The sequence below is a fragment of the Perna viridis genome, chromosome 14 (genome assembly GCF_037379345.1).
Source record: "Perna viridis isolate PV_CMFRI_1.1 ecotype Kerala chromosome 14, ASM3737934v1, whole genome shotgun sequence".
NCBI classification, from domain to species: domain Eukaryota; kingdom Metazoa; phylum Mollusca; class Bivalvia; order Mytilida; family Mytilidae; genus Perna; species Perna viridis.
In genome coordinates this window covers 19,876,350-19,897,852 of record NC_142458.1, presented here as the reverse complement: position 1 = coordinate 19,897,852, position 21,503 = coordinate 19,876,350, and the positions used below count along the sequence as shown (strand labels likewise).

Sequence of the window (21,503 nt, the reverse complement as noted above, 5' to 3'; positions counted from 1 at the left end):
GGCATAGCATGGCAAGTAATGTTTGGTATAGATTCCAATACAAATAAGTTATCAAGGTGCGCAGAACCGAACTTGTTTTCAGTCATAGTTCCAAGCTTTGTTTTCGCGTTTTCGTTTGCATTTAAAAATGCACCTGGTTTTTCAAAGCATTTCCTAACAGTTGAGGTTATCACTTTTCCTCGTTTGAGATTTTTATCTACTATTTCATTACTTTTTTCGAGCACTGACTTAATTTCTCGAAGTTCAGAAATAAAAACATGCGTTTTACAACTCCCCGCACTTTTGACATCTCCCTTAATGTCGATTTGTAGAAGACTAGTGTTATTGTTTTTTTCCTCTATTGGTGCTAAACTTGCAACCTTTTGCCTCACTTTCTCGACAACGTTTTTTAAACTGTCAACTTCCTGTGATAAAACTAGTTTCTCAAGATCTGTGTTAGTTACAGGCCATGACATGAGTCTTGTCCTTTTATAATGATAAACTTTGGTATTGTAGCTTTTTCCAAATAGGCACATATTTTACTTACAGTCTCTGTAGTCAAGCGTCCAATATGGTCTTCTTTTCTGTTGCAAAAAAGATGAAAATGCAATTTTTTCTCATTTTTCACTATTTTTATAAAGGAACTGCATAATATTCATTGACGTTTTGCATGCATATGTTATCATTGCAGTTCTAGTTGTTTCATTTTGTATGTCTGTTTATAAATTTTAATTTTTAATTTAACAAACTTGCTTCCTGCAACCAAAAAATATAAATGTTTGTTCTAGAAAAAATACATTTAATATTACATTGATCTGATACAACCATGCTTTAAGCGAGCATAGCATGGTGTTTGACTATTTTTTACCCAAACTTTGCACAAAATTAACACATATTTCCGACAATAGAACATAGACATGTGGTAGAAAGGGAATTCTACTGCTTCTGTTCTGTACAAATGGAAAGGGTTCCTTGATGTATTCAACAAGGGCTTGCTCTTGATATTAACTATTACCCGGATTGTGTCAAACAAGTACATTGTGGCTTATTTCATAGTGGATGCAAACCCCTGTGCGTCATGCATTACATGTTGATAAAGTGTCATTTAAAAGAATAATGTGCAGTGCATATGTAGAAAATACAGTGTTGGTTTTTAGCACTTTCATGACAACCATACTAGCTAAAGTAAGTTTATCCGGAAGTTAACCACTGTGTACAGGGGCCACATGTACATGTACATGCAATATTGCAAGAAATGGGAGATCAACCCATGCAGTACGACAGAATATGTCGCAAGCTTTTCGTTGTACACACATGTAGTCTATACAATATACATCAATTTTAATAAACACCTGACCTTGCATAGTCGAATTTGTTCCTTGGTTTTACTAGTTAAAGCCAGGTGGTTTAATTATAAAGTATGACGCGGTATCAGGGTGAAACATACCGAAACGTATTAATATATCTGCTTAATCATGCACATGCTAAATTCGCTTTATGTCCATACTAAATTCGGTTTATGCATTCGTTAAAATCGAATTCTGTGTATGCTAAATTATTTTAGCATAATTATGTTTTATTCGAGCAAATTATAAGGATATGCTTTAATATTTTAACATAAGCAAAATTATAATTATGCCTATGCTTAAATATTTATGCATATTAGGCATAAATTAATTATTGAATATGCTTAAATGGGACTGACATTTCTGCAATCTGCTATCCAATAGGATTGAGTGTTACTTTTAATCCTAATTTGACGAAGTGGTGGTTTGGAATGATGGAACGCAGCGAATAAAACAAAAATAAAAGCCCCGAAAGGCGGTATATCATATACACAGGTTATAAAAAAAATCCCCACAACATGTACATGTATCCTTCCAGAACATTTTTTTAAGTTAAATAATAAATGATAAATAATTAAAACAAATGATTAAAATTATCTTACCGAAGAACAACTATTTAAAACAAGTTTTTTTTTATTGGTCAACTAATGCATTACTATGCAAAGTTCGAATTGTGCCTATGCTATATGGACATTATTTATGCATATGAATAAATAATTAAGTTAAGGCAAAGTACGAATTTAGCGAATGCATGAATAATAAAGCATCTACATTTATATTAAATCTCGACTATATCAGACATGTGAAATATCGTCACAACCCTGAAAAAAACGGACCTTATCGGAGATGATAGAATTTAAGAAAGAAGGGTTTAAAACGGGACTTCCCGAGTTCAAAATTTTTATTTTAAGAAATATACTCACCTTAAAGTGAAACGTATGACGAAATGTTAGTTATTAAAGTTGCGTCACCATTTATACTTTGCAGTGACGTAAGTTTTAAATTTAACTTGGTATATGGTTGGCTAGTACATGTATCACGAAAACACCCGCGTCATCGACATTCTTTAGTTATTAACATCATGTATACATGTACTTCTATGGTCTTATAAATAGTATGTGGGCTCAAATGATTTTCGAGTATATTTTATGTGAAGAACCAAATTTAATATTCCGAAAATAAGGGGTGGGTCCATTGTCCCCTTCCCAATTTTTTGCTTCGGGAATCAGTGTTGTAAATATTAAAAGGGTCGTTCTATTTTTAAACTTCACATATATATTTAGACTTTCTATATTTATCTAGAACATTCTGGCACTACTAACAGAGGTAAACAAGATAAATATTTTTATAAACATTGTACGCTTAATTCTTTTTTTTTAGAAATTTGGCTCACAAAAATACCTGTCTCTGTATTCTTTTAAAGCTCCACTTTAAAAATGCAAATGGCAAATTTCGTTTTTATACAAGTTTGATTATATCAGTTTTATCAGTTTAAAAATCCCCTTAATGTATGGTTGACGAAATTGAAAAGTCTAATGCACCTGCCCTACGCTACGGCGAATTTTCAGTAGGTTGTGAAACTGGACAGATAATAATGTAAACATATAGATTTTCTAAACTCCCACATCGTGAAGGAAAGGAAGGACTAACCGTTGGGTTTGATTTCTCAGTATTGATACAGGTGTATGTAAGTCTTTATTTTCAAAATTCAATTACATTACATAATGAAAATGATAAATACGCCCATGCAATTACATGCGCTGTACAGTGTATGAGTATGTGATCACAACTTGTGGACTGCCTATACAGTGTTAGGATACATAGTACACAACATAAATGTACATCTTTTCCTACATACATTTACAAGATTTCGGATCAGAGTTGTCTTTCTTAGCGTTAATATTGCGAAAATATCATTTCACTAATATAAAGCAAACTTGGAAGAAAAACAGGTAAACAACCGAATGGAATTTATCATTGTTCAACAAAAAAAAAACCCAATTCAAAATTCAGATAGGCATTAAGATCCAAACTGTTAAAATTAACCTAGTTATAATGAAACAAATGTATGAAGATAGTCTGGAATTTGTAAACATCGATGATATAAAACTTATGAACTGTTCGATATATTTAATCTCCTCTTCCTTCCTTCCTTACCACCGCTTCCCGTCCCCTTTCATTTAACCTCGGTTATTGTTCCCAACCATTGAAATTGTACCAGAAGGTACAAGTAAAATACCAAAACACGGAGGGTGGGATTGATTTTTTGAATAGTGATCTGATAATAGTTTGAGTGAAAGTAAATACATGTAGCTTTTTTTGAAACTAGATGTATATCACAGAGTACCATATCAACAAAAGAACACTGTGATTGAATTTTTTGTTAGTGACCTGAATATTTGGTGTCAGAAAGACGTCAGAAACATGCATTTTCCTGTTATCTGGGCAATTGACTGGTCATCGTGATGAGTAAAAGTATACGAATCTTTTGAATTTAAGCCACGAAATTAGGATTGGGATATATAGAGTTCAACTTTAGGAAATTACGGTCCAAAAAGAGATCATTTTGTTTGTTTTTTGTTTCTTTTATCTTGACTGTGTAAAATGTATGTCACAATTGTAATTCAAAGCTGATTCATGCTTAATGATTGGTGTGTCAACTGCTAAGGATTTGACATCTGTGGTCAAGGTGTGCCAGTTGAGGCATTTCATACATGTACATGTAAATTTAGCATATTAATTGCAAATATACAATAAATGACAAATAAAGTATTGATAAAGCGTTTTATTCGACTACATTCCAACATTAACTTAAATCACACGAATAGATCGAGAAATAGAAATATTCGTTAACAAATCTTTCTGATCTATTATCTATATTATCAACCAATAGTTTTCGTTGTTTTAGTGAAATAGGTTTTATATGGCACTATAAATATGAGAAAAATTATCTAAATAAAGACCACAACAAGGTATCAACGAGTATACAAGCCATCAAAATGATTCCATGGAGAACATTTAATGCATCAAATTGAGCGAAATTCATGTAAGTGTTAAAATAATCTCACCTTAAACAATATATAATACTTAATATTTCAGACTGCAGGCCCTGAATTTACGTGTAAAATCTATTATATATATATATATATATATATATATATATATATATATATATATATATATATTCATTCAACTTGTGGGTACATGTAAATGTATTAATAAAAAAAAAATTAAAAATACTTTGTTTTTAGAGTTCAGGTAAAAGACTCGGGTAATTCTGTCGGATTATCTGGCCTTGTTGTCAATAGAAGTCTCTCTGGTTTTAGGTCAACGATACATGGTCATTGTAATTTTGTAACAATTCTTCTTTTTCTTCTGATAAGTTACCACCCCGGGAAATTCTCTCAGGAAAGTCTTGACATTTTTGACAATAATTGTACCAGGTTTGGCTAAAACAATATGTGGACATAAATCATGCCAAGTTCTTTGAAAAGTACGTAAATACTTCTGTATTTCATATCCTTTGCTACAGTTTTATAGATGTTATGTATATCAGTAGTTGTTTTGTCTGATGGTTATAATAAAACACCAGATTGTTTAAACTTTGGCAGTCCACATGGTAAAGGGAGTGCATTGCCCATGACATATTTGCACAAGAAATGCATTCTTTCTCTGTCATTATAGTCAAGTGCATTTGTATTTGATTTGCCAACTGATCCATGAACCCTTACTGATAATCCATCCTTATCCAGTGATTGTGCAATAGCTTGCAACATTTTTCTCCATATGCCGTGAATGAAACAACATGTTGCCATTGAAGAAAATGTCTTTCTTTGGTTTTATGTTTTTTTTTTTTTTTTTTGCTTCCGTGTGGGACCCTGTACGTCTATGAGGAAACAGTTCAACTTTATGAACAATATTCAACTGCTCCCTAGACAATTCTCTACCATGATTACGAAATTTTATGGCACTATAATATTCAATAAACTAACTGCAGGGTTTTCCAGCATAAAACTGTTTACACCCACAAGTTTCATTTTGAAGTTGGTTCTGGGTTATAAATTCAATATTGTCACTATTTGATGGTTCTTTAAATACACGATCGTCTTCGTCAGATTCATAGTTACATGTAGAGTCATTAATATCAATGTTGCTGTCTCCTTCGATAATATCACTGACTTGTTCGTTTACCGCAAAATAAAGTTCGTCGACCTCGTGCAATTCTTCCAGAAATTCTTCATGATATTCATCTGAAGTTTGTGATGGTAATGTGGAGTACGAAAGAGTAATCAAGGTAACCAAAGTTATAGCAGTAATTAAAAGAATGCAATCCTGGGACAAAGAGCAGACATGGAAAACAGACATACACAACAAAGAACACAAAGTAACTAAAATCATACACATAAAGCAACAAAAGCAAAAGATCAACTCTGATTCCACTAAAAACTGGGAGCATGGACTAGATGCACCGGTAGGGTAAGCGTCCTCTGCTTGTTTTTTAGAAACACCCGCCGAGTTTATCAGTAATTGATAAATTTGGTAAAGAGAATGAAAAAATAGGTAACCGGAAATAGACAATGAAGCAATACTGTTTTAATATTTGTAAATAATTTTATTTCTGTAAAATTGATATATCTCTAAGCCAACACTGAGAATTATGACTAACCATATACGTCTGAATTACAAAAAATGTGTAACGAGAGTTGATATGGTGAATATGTCAATGAGGCAAGCACCCAACTGGTATTAAATGTCAGCTCATGGCTATTTATTATAAATAGTTATTAATATTAATAATTGTCTTATATTTATAAATATGTATAATTCATTTATTAATATGAATAATTCATTTATTAATATGAATAATTCATTTATTAATAATAATAATTCATTTAATAATACTTGTAAATTATTTATAAATATTTATATCTATAAATATTTATAGATATTTATAATTATTTATAAATATTTGTAAATAGGTATGTTTGTCCACTTTGGATTGAATTATAAATATTTATTATTTATTTATAAATATATATAATTCATTTATTAATATTTTTAATTCATTTATTACTATTTATGATTCATTTATACATATTTATAATTCCCATATTTATAAATATTTATAATTCAATTGTAAATATTCATAAATGATTTATAAATATTATAAATAAATAATAAATATTTATATTTTTTTTTATAAATATTAATAAATAGGCATCTTTGTCCACTTTGGTTTGCCATATTATGTGTAGATGGGAAATTAAATTAATCTTATCCTATGCTAATTAGCTGTTTTGGAAGATTTTACCATTTGATATATTATACCCACCCTTAAAATCTTAATTAGAAATCGTCGTGGTCGTATGCTGTGAATTTACTTTTTTCTTTTGGTTTTAGTATTCACAGGTTAACAAATATCATTACTTCCTGGTTAATTCATTTTTTTATAATTATCATAGTGCAATTTAAATTTCTCGTAAGAACAGTTTTTTAATAAGCAATTTAAGATTTCATTGTACAAAACATAATCAATTAAAGGTCCTCAAAAACAATAAAAGAGAAATAAATCACTTTTTTTCTAACCTAAACAAATCTATTTATAGTAAAATGTTTTCCCATATCCAAATATAGGACAAAACTATTTTCCTATGTGCCAGATTTGATGGATTTGTTTCATTACACGTTTGAATTGTAAGTATCCAATTTATAGTTCTTAGTGTAAACAATATTGGAGTATAAATCAGCAAGAAGTGTTTGGAAAGCTTTACCAGCATGATACTTGCCTTATGTAGGTCATTGAATTGCATATATAAATACACATACTTTTTTGTTACTGAAATATACCAGACATTACACGATGATTTACATTTTGCAAGAGAAACATATGTACAATATAAGAAGTAAACAATGGGTCCTTCATTCTTTTGTCAGAGTTTTATTATGTTAAAAATACTTTTTATTGAAAGTATTTATATTTATAAACCCATTTAAACTTCTCAAGCAAACCGTCATTTTTATGTAATGTCAATTGCATATTTCCTTTAATTTGTAATACAAAGATCACATGAATGTGATAACTTTAGTTCTATAATTAAGTCAACGAAATTAGTTGCATAAGTAGACACGAAATTAGTCATAAATGAGTACTATCTTAAAAAAAAACGAGCCGACGTATTTTCTCGTTTCGTTAGTCTATTATCAACAAATACACAAGACCTTACCCTACTTAAGTAAGAGTAACCAAGGGAACCAAGGTTATAGCGGTAATCAAAAGAATGTAATCCAGGGACAAAGACCAGACATTGAAAACAGACATACACAACAAAGAACATAAAGTAACTAAAATCATACATACAAAGTAACAAAGGTAAATGAGCAACTCGGACTCCACTAACAACTGGGAGCATGGACCAAGTGCACCGGTAGGGTAAGCATCCTCTGCTTTTCTAGAAGCTAATCTACAGGGAAAGGAACAATCCTTACTTTTCTTGTTTCCTAAATATGGGCAACATAGATCATGTATTATAGTTAGTTTTCCCTTTCATAACATGATCAATCAAAAACAATCTAATATCTTCTGGCGTGGCAGATGTTAACTACTATTTGTTTTTGTTAGAGAAACCTTCTTCTTATCACAAGCCTTATTTTTTAACATGTTTTCCTTTAAGAAAAGTAAGATAACCTCAGATCCATATTAAATTCAACTGTAAAATTGAAAAGAACCTTCAATTCATTTAAGGCCAAATCTTTAAATATCTGCTTCTCCCATGCATGTACACAAGCCATTATGTCAACATAAGCATCCAGTATATGACTTTGAATGAAATCTGAAACTGATCTAATACCATTGTTCCTTTAGGTGAATAGCCCTTTCATCTTTTTCCATCCCAGAAATCAGAAAAAACTCAGTAGGATTATCATTTGAATAAACTAACGCTCTCCACTTGTATAAAGACGAGTCAGTAACCATAGATACATGTAAATGATTTTCAACCCCCCCCCCCTTCCAGAGGAACAACCCTTCTAACACTGTAAGAAAGTTTGCAAGATATTTCATTTCTCAAATCCTCAGAAAGCTAAACATAATTGCTATTTTCCCCGCCACACTTTTAGCTTTGTTAACCTCTTTAGTATAGAATTTAGCACTAGCCACTGCCAACAAGAAAGTGATACATTCCCAAGGTTTTTATAAAGTATTCAAATCTACTTCCTATCCAGCTAAGATTTTATCTTTCAATACTAAAAACTTGTCAACTTTATCTTTAGGAAAAGCCAATCTGTCGGAGTCAACCAGCATACATAAAAACCTAATCAATGCACTAAGCACAAACTTGGACATTCCAATATTGATGAAATAACCTAATCAAATTAAAACCGTACAGACTACATACACGGACTTGAAAGCATTATCCTGCCTTAGACACTGTACTTCATTTTTTCCCAATAATACTCCAATCCGTCGATCATCTATATATTGTAGACAAGGTACACCTAAAGATGTACAATACCCTGTTTCAGTTTTCAGTCAAACATCTTCAAAATGACATATTTTTGCAACTTGTATGTTTGCGAAAACACTTTAAATATACCTATTAGTCTAAAATTATTGTCAAAAATGTTAAAATTGTCTATATTATTATTATGTTGATGGCGGTAACACGTACTTTTCGGACCAAATTCTTGTAAAATATATATTTTTTGCAAATTGAATGACTTATTGTTTAAAATGTTAAAATTGCCAAAAAAATCTCATGTGTGATGCTTTGACATATCAGTTACTGTCATATTTCTAAAAAATGACATATTTCTGCAGATTATAAGGGTGCGAACAATTTAAATTTCAATAATGATCCAAAATTATTGTTAAAATATTAAAAATGGCAATATTTGTATCTGGTTGGTGGTTGCGACAGTCATATTTCAGTCAAAAACACATATTTTTGCAAAGTGCATGTGTGGGAATAATTTTAATATACCTATTAGTCAAAAATTATTGTAAAAAATGTTTAAATGATCTATATCATTATTTTGTTGATGGCTGTGATACATAAATTTCAGGCAAAATCTTGAAAATGAGATATTTTTTGTAAATTGAATCAGTGCAATCACTTGAAATTACCTTTATAGTCTTATATTTTTGTCTAAAATGTTAAAATAGTCAAAATAGACATCATATGTTTGGCTGTGACATATTGATTTCAGTTCAATAACTCAAAAATGACATCTTTCTGCAGATTGTAAGGATGCGAATAGTTTTTATTTCAATAATAGTTTTAAATTCTTGTATAAAATATTAAAAACGGCAATATTATTACCTTTTTCGAGTTTGCGACGAATGACATATTTCTGTTAACATTTTATGTTTCTTTTTAAATGGTCCTGTTATTATTGCTCAATATGTTTAATATGTCAGTAATAAAATTATATGAATGTCTTCCGACACAAAACTATTTCAGTATAAATTTTCAAAAATGATTTCGTTTAGAAATCGTATGAGCGCGAACATTTTCAATCAATAACAAATGTACTTCCGGTTAATATTTTAAAAAATGTCAGTGAATAATGAACTGCGACACCTGCAATAATTAAAATTTACTCTAAAACAAGGTTGTTTAAAATTATTTTAATTGCTGTCATAGAATTATAATAGGTACGTTGCTTGCGGAAAAAGGCAGAACAATTTGTTTGATCAATCATAATTATTCCCTCGCCCCATTTCAATTGCCCTATTCATTTACCCCATTACCAATGCCACATTTCCCATTGGCCCACCCCCTTCCCCATTCTCCACTCCCCATGCCCCATTGCATCATCCCAAATTCCCCATTGCACCATTCCCCATTGCCCTATACCCCATAAAATGGGAAGTTTATCCCATAAAGGTATTGTACCCCTTTCCGACTGAAGCACCCATCCTTTCATTTTTTTTTTTTTTTTTTTTTTGTGTGTGAAATGAAAAACTATGGGTTAACATTTCAAAATATTTGAATTTAGCATATAATCTTAAGCTTAAATATTAAGTTTCATAAAATTCTAATGATATTTACATACTTTTCCAAGAGGGTACCTCACTTTGGATGGCGGCCAACTAAAAAAATCTGAAATGTGCATTCAAACACATTTATATGGTTATATATAAATCCAAAGTTTGGTGAAGAAGGCATTTTTCCTACATAAAGAAAAAACATGAGAAAAATCACAAAAATGGCGATTTTTTTCTTTTTTTTTTTGTTACCATGGCAACACCATACATATGGATTCACTTTTTTCGCATGATATTTTGTACTTTAACAGATCTGCCCTTGTCGTGATTTACTACCCAGTTAATTTTCAGTGGTATTAAAGGGAGCAAATCTAGATATTCAAATAAATCACATCGTCTAAATATAGCTAAAATAATGCTGCATGGTCGTTAAACCCCAACAATCAATCAATCAATCAATCAAAAAATTACAAAATTAAGACATATATCAGAGGACATATAAATTGGGTCGGCTTGATGCGAACTTTAAAAATGGGGATACCAGAGGGGTTCCAGGCTATTATTTGCTCATTTTTGAAAATATATATTTACACAAAATTTAAAAAAAAAAAAATGGAACATAAGAAAAAGGAATCAGGGGTCGGAACCTCCTCTTTATCCACCACTTATAGATCCAATAAGAATTTTTTTTAATAAACAATTTTTAGAAATATTCAAAAATGGAGATTCCGATCCAGAAAATTTTAAAGGGGGGGGTATACTATTACTTGCTAACTTGTGCGCCTATGGCCTTCTTCGTACTCCATTGAATAATCAGCGTATTTGGCTAGAATCATGCCCAATAATCGCCATTTTCGTCCGAAAGAACAACTTTCTTCTGTTTTTAATTTGAATATTCGCGGAAAGACGAAATGTGTCCCGTATTAAAAATGAAACCACCAAACTAATTGTAGGAGCAAAGAACTTAGATTTGAAATTAGTATCAAAAAATTAAAAAAAAAATGAAACCACCAAACTGACTGTAGAAGCAACGAACTTAGATTTAAAATAAAGGGTGACCATTTTATGAATAAATAAATGCTATTTACTAAACTTTATGATTATTCAGCAAAATAACCCCAAAGACGCATTGTTTTGAAATATTAGCTATTTTTTTACTGAGTCTTACCGGGTTGTCGCATTTCAATTTTTGGTCCGAAAAACGAGACAAATTTTAATTTCATGAATTTTCCGAATGTTATTTTTCTCAATTTCAGTAAAACTTATATTTTATCCTTTTTCGATGTTTACATGTAAGATTAAAGCATCGCCACTTTTTGTACAAAGTTGTCCCACTAGCTATACAGGTAAAAACGACATTTCCCCCTTATACTTTAGTTTGCGTTGGTGATAATCCTGACATTCTGTTACCCTTTCAAGTACAAACATCGCGCGTAAGGTCTGCTCGTTTTTGCACAATTTACGAAATTTCAAACAAAAGAGTCCCATTCCTTTATTTATTTTGTGTCATTATACTCTACAGTATGAATTTTAATCATTTGTTCTGTAGTTCTTTTGACATGCATGCCGGTAAGAAAAGTTCAGCTATAATTAAGCAACAGAGATGTACATACAAGTACATGTTTATTGGCGATAGAAGAAATCGTTTCGTTAGTTTTCATTGACAAACATGTATGGGCGGGAGTAATTAATGGGTTTATAATTTTAGAATATAAACCTTAATGATATACAGATTTAAAAAGAAGGTTACAAAATATATTTTGTCACATTTTGCCCCAAAAAACGCCAGAAATCAAAATAAAATTGATCAAAGTAAGGACAGGGTAATTAGAGGGGGTTTGACCATAAACATTGCTGGTCTTGCTTTTGTTATTCAAACTTTTTAATGAAGAAATGTTAGAATGAATGTAAAAGTTCGTTTTCAATTTGAAGATAGCAAGTAGTATTTTTTTTTTACTATAATATATATCTTGTTCGACATCTATTTTGTTCTTGGAGAAACGCACAATTATCAGATATTTCTTGAAAAAGAAACGCAGTATAATAGAGAAGTTAAATGATGATAAAAATATTGAAACAGGGACTTTACAGAACAACTGTATAAGACAGATTCCTATAGGAAACGGAAATACATATAATCCAACGATTACAGTGAATGGTAGGAAAAATAAAATAAAACACAATTCGCAATACCGATATGAATACAGAACCTCAGACGCAAAATAGCGCTGTAGCTTGTTCTCAAAATAGGAATGCATGGAATGAGAAAACTACAAATAAGTCAAATACATATGTCGGACACAGTGGATATCGCGAGCACAACGCAAGAAGTGAATTCCACCGTACTTCAAACATCAGTGGAAATGAGCTACATGTAACGCAGACAAATCAATCTATGGCTGCTACAAATATTGCCAAGCCCGAGGAAGACATACAAAATTTAGGTATCAATTTAGATAAACCAAAGTATCCAAATTACGCTCCAATTCAGGTGCGAATCAGTTCCTACCAACACTGGCCTGGTTATTTAGACCAGACTCCGAAAACTATGGCTTCAGATGGTTTCCTTTACGCTGGATATAATGATTACACACGGTGCTTCTTTTGTGGTGGAGGTCTTCGCAACTGGGAGGCTGGTGATGATCCGTGGGTAGAACATGCCCGATGGTTTCCGAAATGTGCATATCTACTTCAAAACAAAGGTTCGAAGTTCATCAAAGTAGTACAGGAAAAACATCAACAAATAATGGTAAGTAAAAAATTTATAATACAAATCTAAAACGAATGTATTTTTAACATTCAAATTGAATGCACACATTTTCCAGCATTACTTATCTTCAATTCTAATTTATAACAGTAGTTAGAGATACAAAAGTAATTCTTCTTTAACCTTTTTTTCTCTTCACATGCTGTTATATTTTATTTTATTCGTGTAAGCTCTCAGAATAATATTGCTGTGATATGTAAGTGATATTTGTGATTTATGTTTTTTTTTTTCTTTTTTCCCTTTTAGGCCGAACATAATAATCCAGAAAATACTGGAACCAATTTATCAACGCAAAATGAAAATCAACCAAATCAGACTCACGCAACGATAAACAGTGCAAGCAGCCAAAACCCGTTGGAAACGGTTGGTGCTAGGTCGGTACTTGAGATGGGTTACTCTAATGATCACGTTCTACAAGCTATAGAAAAGCTAAAAACTTTGAAAAAGGGTATGTTGACACAACGTAAAAATAATATCTTAAAGATACAATTTTGTTAAACCGATGTCCACTTGTCCGGAATGAAAATCGAGTAAACCTCATAAATATCAAAGCATATGTCGTTTCCAAGGATTTAATCATGGCTTCATTTTGTCGTTTGAGGTTGTTCTTTTTAGCTAACCTGGCTAAAGGCCATGTAAGCTATTGCCATCACTTAGCGTCCGTCGTCGTTAACAATTTTTCAAAACTCTTTTCCTTTGACCAATTGGAACTAAACTTATGATGAATGTTCCTTTGGGTATCCTGCATAGAACTGATTTGAGGATTTTGTATCTGTCCAAAAGCATGGCCGCACTTACTAAAAATAGAACAGCGGTCCGATAGTAGTTTTTTGCGTATATATATATGTAAGACAGTATGTTGTATAACCCGGTCAAATAACCTAACTGGTATTCCAGAGGTCAGCTGTGTAACCTGCATTTACGTAGAAAATTGTTCATGACACAATTTGCCTGTTCTACGCTTGCCTTTTCCGCTTTTATAAAACTACCTATTCTTGACAATTGAAACAAGCAACCGCATCACGAAATTGTTTTTTTTTTTACATCCTACCTTTACATAAAACAACAATTTTAATTTTGCTAATATTAACTTGAAGTTTCCGCGATATGCAATGGTCATAAAGCGCATCAAGTTGTTTTTTGTAGATCTGATTCTGATAGTAGCACCGTGTCGTCAATATATAATCAAGTGAAAATATCTTACGGTTATAAAATGAGAGAGTTCAGTGTCAACTTCTTCTGTTAGAAGATTAAGTTCATGAATATTTCGATTCTCGAAAAAAAGTCATCTATATCATTGACATATATTGAAAAGAGTATATGTGACAAGTTTTCTCCTTATCTGACATACATGTTACACGGAAAGAAATCACAATATTCTTTCCCATTAAATATTATCAGGAGTAGGGATTTTTGTATGTTGTAATATTCATATTCTCCTATACATCTTCCTGTCCCTATACATTTGTGTATAAACAATTCTAGGGCCTTGATTAAACCAACGTAATGTAATTACAAACAAAGAAAAAAGTTGTATTGCTTTTTGACCAATTCTACTATAAAAACGTAGCAGTTGAATTATCTACACCCTTTATTTGAGTAATTGTTGAAAATAATCGTTAAGGCCAAAAATTGACAATTTGAATAACATTTTGGAAAAAAATTTTCAATAAACAGGAATGTTTGTTCAGATGTATGCAATAATGATGAATTTTTAGCATTGAAGAGATGGGAAATGATTTGGTTTTTGAAAATACTATGCAAATAGCAGAAATATACAATAATAAGGTATGCAATTAAATGGAATCCTCTGTATATAAATGACTTTACTACGGTTATGTGTAGTTGAATATTGCCAATTGTCGATTTCATTCATATACATAAATATGCTAGTTTGCCCACTAAAAAGTCCCTCGCAACATTTCCTGCTAAATTTGGGACATATTTCAGGTCCAGGAATGCAACCTGTCTGATATAGTAGAGATTATGTGTTTAATAGAAAAAATGAACTTCGTTTACATTTAATAATGTCTTTAATACACATAAAAAATAACACATGCTTTGATAAAGAACCAAAACCACATATTTTGGTAACCCGGATATGCACATTAAAATTTTTCATAGACTCTTTTATGAGTTTGGAAAATAAATAATTTAGCAAAGGTTATGAGGAAAATAAATAATCTGACTTGTACCAGGCTGATCTGAAAAAAAATTGTCAGCATCCCCTTAAGCATCATCACCTTACAGCAGATACTTGACTTGAAACTGGTGAATAATTTTTAGCGCTGTTATTAAAACATTGGTTTTGCATGTTTTGTTTTGTTTTATTTTGTTTTGTTTTGTTTTGTTTTGGTTTCTATTCTTGTCTTTGCTTTTTTTATTGATTGATTTTTTTTTTTTTTTTTTTTTTGGTTGCTTTTTGGTTTTATTTGACAGATACAGCAGTATCAGCTGAAGAAATTGTGAATGTGTTATTAAAAGAGAATGATGAAAGAAGCAGTTTATCGACTTACTCTAATCACACCACGCAAGAACTAGTTTAAGCAAGAAACTTCGTTAACCAAACTACCCCAAACAGAGACATAGTGGAATCAATACATTCAACTAAATGGAATATTCCGTCTATGGAAAACCAGACCGGTTCTTCAACAGAAATATCTTCAAGTCACAGAGCTTCAGAGAGAATATCAACCAGTAATACATTGGCATCAGCACTTAATGGTAAGGCAATGATTTTCCTACACAACAATACCTCAAAATTAGTGTTTATAATTTAACCTCGAGTCCACGTTCATTTTCATGTTAAAGACATATGTTTTTACATGAAAGATATGCTCACTGATCCATAAGACCAGTCATTGTTGTACATGTATATACCATTACAGATGCATGTACATGTAGACTAACCAAAATTGAAATATTAGGGGATAATCTTCTGATTCTGACAAGGGGCTGACACATTTTGTAAGTCAGAATATAATGTATATATCATGCAGTGGTGATACAACAACATTTTTTCAGTAAAAGTTTTTGTAACTTTTTATTGTATTGTGAGTGGTACATTGTAAGCTCTCCTAAACTATTTACAACCAAAAAAAAATACTAAGCATGCGTTGAGGCCATTCTAAAAAAATCGAAATTCTCAAGATTCTCAAATTTGAGCAGGAGGTGGGCTTTTTTTTTCATTTTTGTATTTTCCTAATAGTTCTGAAGAACTTGTTGTTGCAATCATCTATTTACAATAATTGACCAATTGTACTTCGGCATTCACCACTCACAGTATATTTCTTTACGTATGCAGGCAAAAATGTCATTTGAAGAGTGATCAAGGGAATCGATGTTCTAGGGGAAATTAAAAGAAAGAAATCCAGGCACAAAGACCAAACATGGAAAACAGACATACAAAACAAAGAACATAAAGTAACTAAAATCATACATACAAAGTAACAAAAGCAAATGAGCAACTCGGACTTGTTATAGAAAATTGATTATTATTTAGATGCTTCAAAGGTTTTTATTTGAAAAAAAAAAACGTTATCATTCGCTTGTCCCATCCCCCATTCCCCATTGTCCCACACCCAATACCCCATGCCCCATTCTTCATAGCCCCATCACATATTGCCCCATCTCCAATTGCCTCTTACCTCATTGTCCCCTTGACGCATTGCGTCAACTTATTTCCTGTTATCCAATGCCCATCCCCATTCAGAAAAGAAAAAGTAAAGTATCAAACACATATAATGCATTAGGATGCAAAAAGTCTTGTGCAATCAATCTTGATTTTATAATGTCGTCGCAGAATTACTGAAATCACACGATATTTGCATTGTTTACATGTATTATCGCCACTTTTCCAAATGCATACATATTCAGTCCCAGTGCCACAAAATAACATTTTCCTGTAAACTGTATGGGTGCAAACAAATTTATTTTCAATGATATTATTGTTTTAAATGTAAAATTGTCAAAATAAGCATCATATTGTGGCGGTGACACCACATTAATTTCAGTCCAATATATTTCTACAGATTGTAACGATGCGAACACTTTTAATTTCAATAATGGTCCAAAATTATTTTAGAATATTGCAAATTGCAATATAAGTATCCGGTTGGTGTTTGCGACATTCATATTTTGGGTAAAAATCTTCAAAATGTCATATTTATGCAAAGTGTATGTGTGCGAACACTTTTAATGTACCTATTAGTCTAAACTTATTGTAAAAAAATGTTTCAATTAAATATCAACTAACTTTTTGAAAATGATATATTTTGCAAATTAAATCAGTGCAAATAGTTGAAATTACATTATTGTTTAAAATGTTAAAATTGTAAAAATACATGTATGGCTGTGACACATTAATTTCAGTTCAATATCTCAAAAATGAAATATTTTGGCAGGTTGTAAGAATGCAAACAATTTTAACTTTAATAATGGTAAAAAATTATTGTTTAAAATATCAAAAATGGCAATATTAGTATACGGTTGGTGATTGCGACACTCTTATATCGGAGAACAATTTCAAAATGACAATATTTTTGCAAAGTGTATGTGTGCGAACACTTTTAATATATCTATTAGTCTAAAATTATTGTTAAAAATGTTAAAATTTTCAATTAGTATTATGTTGATGGTTTTAATACATATATTTCAAAGTAAATTCTGTCAAAAGAATCATCATATGTATGACACATTAATTTCAGTCCAATTGCTCAAATGCCCTGTGCAGGTCCTAGTGTCAAAAGATTGGGCCTGCAGCACCGCTAAGCTTGTCGTAAAAGGTGGCTAAATACAGCTCAGAAACCTTGCCCACAGAGCAACTGGGTTGTATGCTCCATTCCTTCCTTTTTCTTGTTGAAATCAAAATTTGTTGACTCTATTATCCTTGAGTCCCGTCCCTTGTTTCATTTCATCATCATATCATGTATTTTATCGTCCCATTTCATGTTAAACGCCTGAATATAACTGAAAGATTGCTACTCGGGCGTTACACGAATCAGTCAATCAAATTCTCAAAAATGACATATTTCTGCAGATTGTAAGGATGCGAACAATTTTAATTTTCAATAATGGTCCAAAATCATTGTTTAAAATATCAAAAATTGCAATATTATTATCCTTTTCCAGGTTGCAACAAAATACCATATTTTTGCCAATTCAAAGGGTATCAATATGTTTAATTTGTCGATATTAAAATCATGCGAGTACCTCCGGCACAAAATTATTTCAATCCAAATTTTCAAAGAATGACATATGTTTAGAAATCGTATAAGAACGAACATTTTTAATCTATAATGACCAGAAATTAAATATACTTCAGGTAAATATAAAACAAAATGTCAATGATAATGAACTGCGACACCTGTAATCATTACAAAAATACTCTAAAACAAGCTTCTTTTAAAACAAAAAAAAAACTACTTAAATTGCTGACATAGAATTATGATAGGTACGTTGTTTGCGGAAAAAGGCAGAACAATTCTTTTTTATTGACCAATCAGAATTATTCTCCCGCTCCATTCCTTTTTGCCCTATCCATATACCCCATTCCTTAATCGTCATGTACCATTGTATCATCCCCCATTCACCATTGTCCAATAACCCATAAAAGGAAAGTTTATCCCATACAGGTACTGTACATAAATCGGCAGCTGGGTCCATGTTCTATTGTTCCTTCTGTCAGGATACTTCCGTAAACAAAAATATTTCATAAACATGAAAAAGGTAGAAAAAAATACTGTGATACTTCCGCTTTCATCCTTCAGAAATAATATACTAAACCACATTAATGATTTAATCATTCAGATAGAAAACAAAATAGGTGATGCATTATTCAATAAAAATATCCGTGAAAGTTTCATCAATGCCATTCAGCACTTTCAGAAGAGTAAAGATAAGAACACGCGGTGGACAAAAGGACATACACCATTATCACTACAACCTTTCACATAATATAATGATAAAATAACGCCTGTTCACTTTCGACTTTAAGTCTGTTATTATTTTGTGTACATCCAATCATTGTTTATTACATGTACGGTACTAAATATAACTTCATAGGCTACAAATTTCAGGTTTTATCAAAAACATATAAAAAGCTAACCACATGAGGCAAAAAAAAATCAAGCTTTCTTTCAAAAGTTAATTTAAAACAACGAGATACCTAATTTTATTACGAACGTTTTTGTGCAAGTAAACGTACGGAATATGTAGTGTTTATTTTTGCCTTCAGAAAAATCTGCAATGCTTACATCGACACCTGCAAATACACAGTTCATTTACAGCCAATGAATTTGTAAAAGTGAAAATACAAACAATGGTACAAATTTACTGACTTATAGAAAGGAAATTGGTTATTCAAATATTCAGTTTATAACCTTTTTTTAGAATTGAACGAATTACAGGAAGAAAATCAAAGACTTAAGCTAAGACTGACCTGCAAGATATGTTGTCGAAGAAGAGTTGGTTTAGTGTTACTGCCATGTTCCCACGCGGCCTGTTGTAAAGAGTGCTTATATTGCACCAAAAAGTGCCCAGCTTGTCGTAAATATATCGATGGTTCCGTTGATCTCAACGTTTAGTTACAGTCTTTCAGGTTTATAATACGGGTTATTTATCATGCTCTTGTATGTCTTTTTTTTTTTTTTTTTGTTTTGTTATGACGTTTCTTTGTATATGTATAACTGTATATATACTCAAGAAAATAATTCCAAGCTTTACGATAATTTAATAATTTAACATGGGTAGGCCATAAAAATATTTGGTGCGCAATAGATAATATAATTTTTTTGATGAAAAAATTATTTGTTTTTGTAAGTATGTTATTTTATTATCATTGTTGTAAATTTATATTGTTTTGTTTCAATGTTTTGTTTTTGGGTTTTCGTTAGTGCATGGATGAATGAAATAAAACATACAATAGTTAAGCCGTGAAGAGTGTCTGTCTGTTATATAGACAAACGTGCAACATACGTGTATAGAGATTTTATGGTAAGCATATGATCATCATATGATAACCATATAGTAATACTATTTTTATATTGACCTCCAATCAATTATTTATCATATGTTGCAAACCACATGATTTTTAAATGAGACAAATTTAGCAGTGAATACTTTTTCCGACAGATTCTGACAATCTATAGCTAGAAAATACTCTCTGATTTAATTAAATGCAGTACTTGTGATCAGAAAAAAGGTGCAGCACCCGAATTCCGATTCGTACGAAGAGAATGAAGCCTTGCTCCGTGTGAACTGTTTTTTTTTTTCAATTTTTGACAAGACTTAAATGTATGGCATCACGGACTAAATATTAGAATTAGATAGTCACTGACGACATGCAACAAAAAGCAATTGCCAGCCGTATCAGGTGCCGCGCCCCTGACTTGAAAGAATTTGGACTGAAATTAATTTGTCGCAGTGACCAATATAATACAGAGTACTTAATATTGACAATTTTTAACATTTCATATACAATAAAATAGACTTTTTTGAAACTTAAAGTGTTCACACAAATATATCTTGCAAAAACATGACATTTCTGAAGAATTTCGACTGAAATAGATGTTGCACTCACCCACATGATAGTTATATGAAAAATTGCATTTTAATTCCTTTTTTGTTTTTCTATTCGTTTGTCTTATTTACTAGTCAATTATGAAAATCATTCAACATGCATCTTATTAATAAGAATATTCTTGCAAGTTTACTCTTAAGGACACGGAACTTTGTAAAAACTATCTAGCTTCTTTCCGAATTCTACCATGACTTTGCATGTAAATGTGAACACTGTATTTGCTTGTGCTTATATTTGTTTGTTTGTTGGGGGTTTAAGGTCCGAAAAGCAAATGTTCAGCTATATTCAGACGATGAACGTGAAATGGACGATAAAATGAACATGAAATGATGATGAAATGAAAAAAGGATGGGACATAAGGACAAGAGGGTCGATTTTTGATTGCCACTAGAAAAAGTGGGGATGGGTAAGGTCGGGCAATTTAGCCTCCTGTGGCGGAGGGCAAAGGTTCCTACTCCTATTGAATACCACAGCAGGGTTCTTTAACGTGCGAGGAACGTGACATCTTTCCCAACACGGTGCACCACTATGGTTTGCCGTCAGGTTTTCCGTATTATAGCCTGACAACCCCGGCATGAAACACGCCTGGGGTACCCCATTCCACCGCCTATTTAGTCGCCTTTTATGACACACTTAGCGCTGCTGCAGGCCTATTCTTTTGACACCCTGACCTGCACGGGGCGAGCTTATATTTGAATAAATATGATAAATATGTTTAAACTAAATAAATATGACTTGCATTTGACCTTTTTTTTTTCAAAATAAGAGTTTTTGAAAATAACCGACGGTGTCAACAATTAAATGAATATGATCTATCTTATAAGAACTAAATAACATATTTTATCG

The 21,503-nt window shown here is 31.6% G+C and overlaps 1 protein-coding gene across 10 annotated transcripts; it reads left to right on the top strand.

The window, feature by feature from the left end:
- Window positions 1-2,793: 2,793 nt before the first annotated feature.
- On the top strand, window positions 2,794-20,007 carry LOC148598554 (baculoviral IAP repeat-containing protein 2-like). 10 transcript variants are annotated; one of them, XR_015918611.1, is made up of 8 exons: window positions 2,794-3,012; window positions 4,234-4,371; window positions 5,556-5,619; window positions 6,960-7,019; window positions 12,392-13,060; window positions 13,325-13,526; window positions 15,518-15,802; window positions 19,469-20,007. XR_015918611.1 is itself a non-coding variant. In XM_088561684.1 (6 exons), the coding sequence occupies exons 4-6, from the start codon at window positions 12,509-12,511 to the stop codon at window positions 15,622-15,624; spliced, it is 861 nt and encodes a 286-aa protein (XP_088417810.1). In that variant the 5' UTR covers window positions 4,171-4,371; window positions 5,556-5,619; window positions 6,960-7,019; window positions 12,392-12,508; the 3' UTR covers window positions 15,625-15,803. The 10 variants fall into 10 exon arrangements, 1 of the variants encoding a protein (XP_088417810.1); XR_015918618.1 differs by lacking the exon at window positions 2,794-3,012 and adding an exon at window positions 14,797-14,866 and having other exon boundaries at window positions 4,156-4,371; XR_015918614.1 differs by lacking the exon at window positions 2,794-3,012 and adding an exon at window positions 16,383-16,501 and having other exon boundaries at window positions 4,171-4,371; window positions 19,486-20,007.
- Window positions 20,008-21,503: the final 1,496 nt, after the last annotated feature.

What these genes read in the sequence shown, in the direction of transcription:
- LOC148598554 (XM_088561684.1), top strand. Translation starts at nt 12,509, where the DNA reads ATGAATACAGAACCTCAGACGCAAAATAGCGCTGTAGCTTGTTCTCAA. An exon ending in AAAAACATCAACAAATAATG is followed by an intron (nt 13,061 to 13,324) that starts GTAAGTAAAAAA and finishes TTTCCCTTTTAG; the next exon opens with GCCGAACATAATAATCCAGA. An exon ending in GCTAAAAACTTTGAAAAAGG is followed by an intron (nt 13,527 to 15,517) that starts GTATGTTGACAC and finishes TTTATTTGACAG; the next exon opens with ATACAGCAGTATCAGCTGAA.